At 56.2% G+C, this 3,091-nt stretch overlaps 1 protein-coding gene across 1 annotated transcript, besides 2 other annotated features; it reads left to right on the top strand.

The window, feature by feature from the left end:
• Positions 1–1,813, top strand: Tco025E_09724 (RHS2a; the record flags this gene model as incomplete). The annotated part of the gene is made up of 1 exon (XM_029376534.1): positions 1–1,813. A coding segment is annotated over one exon (1,813 nt), but the record flags the coding sequence as incomplete, so codon positions are not given.
• Positions 1,814–2,191: 378 nt separating this feature from the next.
• Positions 2,192–2,225: a sequence feature (A-rich).
• Positions 2,226–2,523: 298 nt separating this feature from the next.
• Positions 2,524–2,552: a sequence feature (A-rich).
• Positions 2,553–3,091: the final 539 nt, after the last annotated feature.

Below are 3,091 nucleotides of genomic sequence, written 5' to 3'. Positions count from 1 at the left end.
CACCGCTGCTGGTAGCATTTTCTTGAGGCGGCCGTACGTTGTGGTTGGAACGCCCGGCATCGGCAAGTCGCTGGCGGTGGGGTCCTTCGTGCTGTATCAGCTCCTGCACTACGACGCCGCCAAGATCCCTGTGGTGGCCTACTTTGTGGAAGGGTCAATGTACCTTTTTCGCAAGACGGGAGAACAGGCAGGGACCGTGGTGGAATATACAAACACTGATCAAGGTGCGTTGGTCGTCCGGGCGTTGGCTAAAAGGCATGTTGCGGGTTACTACATTTTTGATGTGACTAAGGGACTTTGTCCCCCACATAGGCTGCCCAAAGAGCATTGGGGTGGAATTGTGTTGACGTCGCCTGATAAAAACAACTATGAGGAGTGGAAGAAACAACGGCGTGCACTTTACATTTATGTCAACTGCTACACTCCACGAGAGATGAAGGCGTTCTATGCGTGGGAGGCACGCAACTTGCTGCGCGACTCGCACGGAAGCGCAAGAAGAAACACGAGACTTGAGGGGAGGTGGAAGACGGTAAAGAAACGCATTGATAAGGTTGGACCGCTCCCGCGCCATGTTTTCGATGCAAAGGACCTTCAGGATCGGTGGAATGCAATTTTGGCTGTGCTGTCTGGTACGTCCGACGCAGCCTGGAAGTACTTCGCGAAGGTTTTGTTTGGCAAGGTTGAGTGGCGCCAGGACGGGACAACGCACAAACTGATCAAGCTTGTGCGTGTGCAGTCGGTGGAGGGGGACGTGAATGCTGAGCGGAGCGATGAAAATGGGTCAGAAGAGGAAGAGGAGTCAGAAGAGGAAGAGGAGACAGGGGAGGAAGAGGAAGAGGAAGAGGAAGAGGAAGAGGAGACGAGGGAAGCGGAAGAGGATGAGGTGGAAAACTCCAGAAATTGTCCCGTTTCACGCGAGCTCGAAAAAAGATTGCGGCGACAGGTGATAACGGAGAACTTTCAGATGTCAGCTTTGCTGTCCGCCCTGGGGACGTGCAGCATAAATGCCGCTGCCGATCTTGAGCGCTTGGGCTGCTTGGCGTTTTTGATCAGCGGCGTCGTCGAGGCGGTTGCCCGCAAGATGAAGTATCTTCCCCGCACTGGGAGACGAAGGCGGGCCAGCGTGCTGGCGGACGGACACGCACGAGGTCGCTTTCCAAGCAGGCCCCGCTTGTTCGAGTACACGACGGGAGGGGCTCGGAACACTGTAATACAGAAGGTCGAACTTGAACCCGGTGTTCTGTATCTCCCCAATACACGTCTTTTCCCCGTGCTGGACGCGTTTTACGTGGTCGAGGTGCAGCGGGCGGCAGCTGTCAAGAAGAAATCCGGGCGGGCCAGCGACACTCCCACCGGTGGCCAGAGCAGGGCGAAGAAGACGACGTTTATCGGGCTACAGGTGACAATGCAATCTACCCACGACACCACCGCCAGTAAGATGGCTTCATTTATGAAATACATGAAGAGCAACTTCAATAACTGGGAGGTGCTGAAGGAAGCGATGGAGTGGGAGTTCATTTACATCCAGCACGCTGCGAGTACGCCGATGACAAGAAGACAGGAATGCACTATGACAGCGAGGGAAGGGAATCGGAGTCGGCAAGCTGCCAACAACTTCTGGGAGAGAAAGGTGGAACAGTACCAGGTGCAACTTGACGCGGAGATTGCTGCCCAGCTGGTGATTGCTGCCGTCAGCTCAAATAACGTGGATGTAGGGCGTGGCAGGGGTGTGGGGCGTGGCTCAGTTGTGGGACGTGGCAGGGATGCGGGGCGTGGCGGGGTTGTGGGGCGTGCGGTTCGCCGTCCGTCGTGAATGTGCGCCGAGTTGCGGGGGCGTGGGCTCCTCGTGTTTCAAGCCATCTGTTCAGCGCGTTTGTGCCTTTGTTGGGGAGTGCAAGGGGAGCGGCATGGCTGTGAGTGAGGGGAAATACAAGTATTTTTTCTCTGTGTGTTTCCCCGTCATCATTGAGCGGTGCACACTTGACATGACTGCGGTTGGCGCAGTGAGCAGAGTGGCGGCGTTGTGGGCGGGGGACTTCGCAGACAGAAGCCCGCGGGAGCACGTGCCCCCAGGCGGCGCCAAACAGATGAGTGATAGTTTTGTGCAGCTCCCCTGTTTCTTTGCGGATGGCTTTTATTTTTTGTTTTGTTTCCCGCGATGCCGCGCTGAAGAGCGGCGCAAGTGTTGTAGTTTTTTGCTTCTTTGTTTTGTTTTTTTCTTTTTTATGTTGTCACAACCCCCCGCTGCCGCTGCTGCGACGGGCGCCCTCCACGCGGAAGGGCGTCTGTTGGCGGCGGGCCCCGCAGACCGCCACTCGGTGAACCCCCAACGGGACCCCGGACATCACGGCCGTGAGTATTTTGGGCCCGTTAGTTGTGTGGCTGCGTGGGCGTGGGAGCAGCCTCGTTCTTTTCCGTGGGGGACGTTGGGGCGCACTGAGCCAAACTGTAATTTCCCCACTGTGGGGCCTTCTCTCTCCTTATTCGGGATAGGAACGATATGGTCTCGGTCGCAGAGGCATATTTTTATTTATTTAATTTTTTTTTTCTTTGAGCACACTTCCCGTGGTTTGCCGCTGCGTGGGCTGCGGTGCCGCCTCGGCTCTCAGTTGTCTTTTGCCTCCTTCTTTTTCCATCCTGCGTCGCCGCTGCTGTGTGTGTGTGTGTGCATCTCCGCGTGTTTTGTCCTTGCCGCTTCGCCGCGTGTCTGTAGGTAGACATAGCCCCACCTACACGATACAGACACGTCTATTGCCGTGCACGTGGATGTTGCTTTTGTAGTCGGCGCTGGCGGTTCCTTCTGCTGGCCTCTGCTGCCTCATTCCGCGGCTGTGAAGGAAAAGAATAGGCATAAGGAGAAGGCAAGAGGGAGGAAAGCGCACTATGGCTCACTCTCTTATTTTCCTTGCGGGTGCAGGGCGCTGCCTGTGGGGGTGTTTTGCCCTTTTCGTCTCAGCGGACTGCGGCACAAAATGCCGCCGCAACGAGGCAGTGTCATTTTCACCGTGAGTGGGTGATACCTTTGCGTAGTTGCACACGCGCACGCGGAGATACAGATGTGTGGGGGATAAGAGAGAAGAGAAGGAGCAGC

This window comes from Trypanosoma conorhini (assembly GCF_003719485.1).
Source record: "Trypanosoma conorhini strain 025E chromosome Unknown Tco_14.4_contig_01247, whole genome shotgun sequence".
Classification (NCBI taxonomy): domain Eukaryota; phylum Euglenozoa; class Kinetoplastea; order Trypanosomatida; family Trypanosomatidae; genus Trypanosoma; species Trypanosoma conorhini.
Note: the sequence above shows the minus strand (reverse complement) of the source record. Positions and strands in the feature narration are given on the sequence as shown.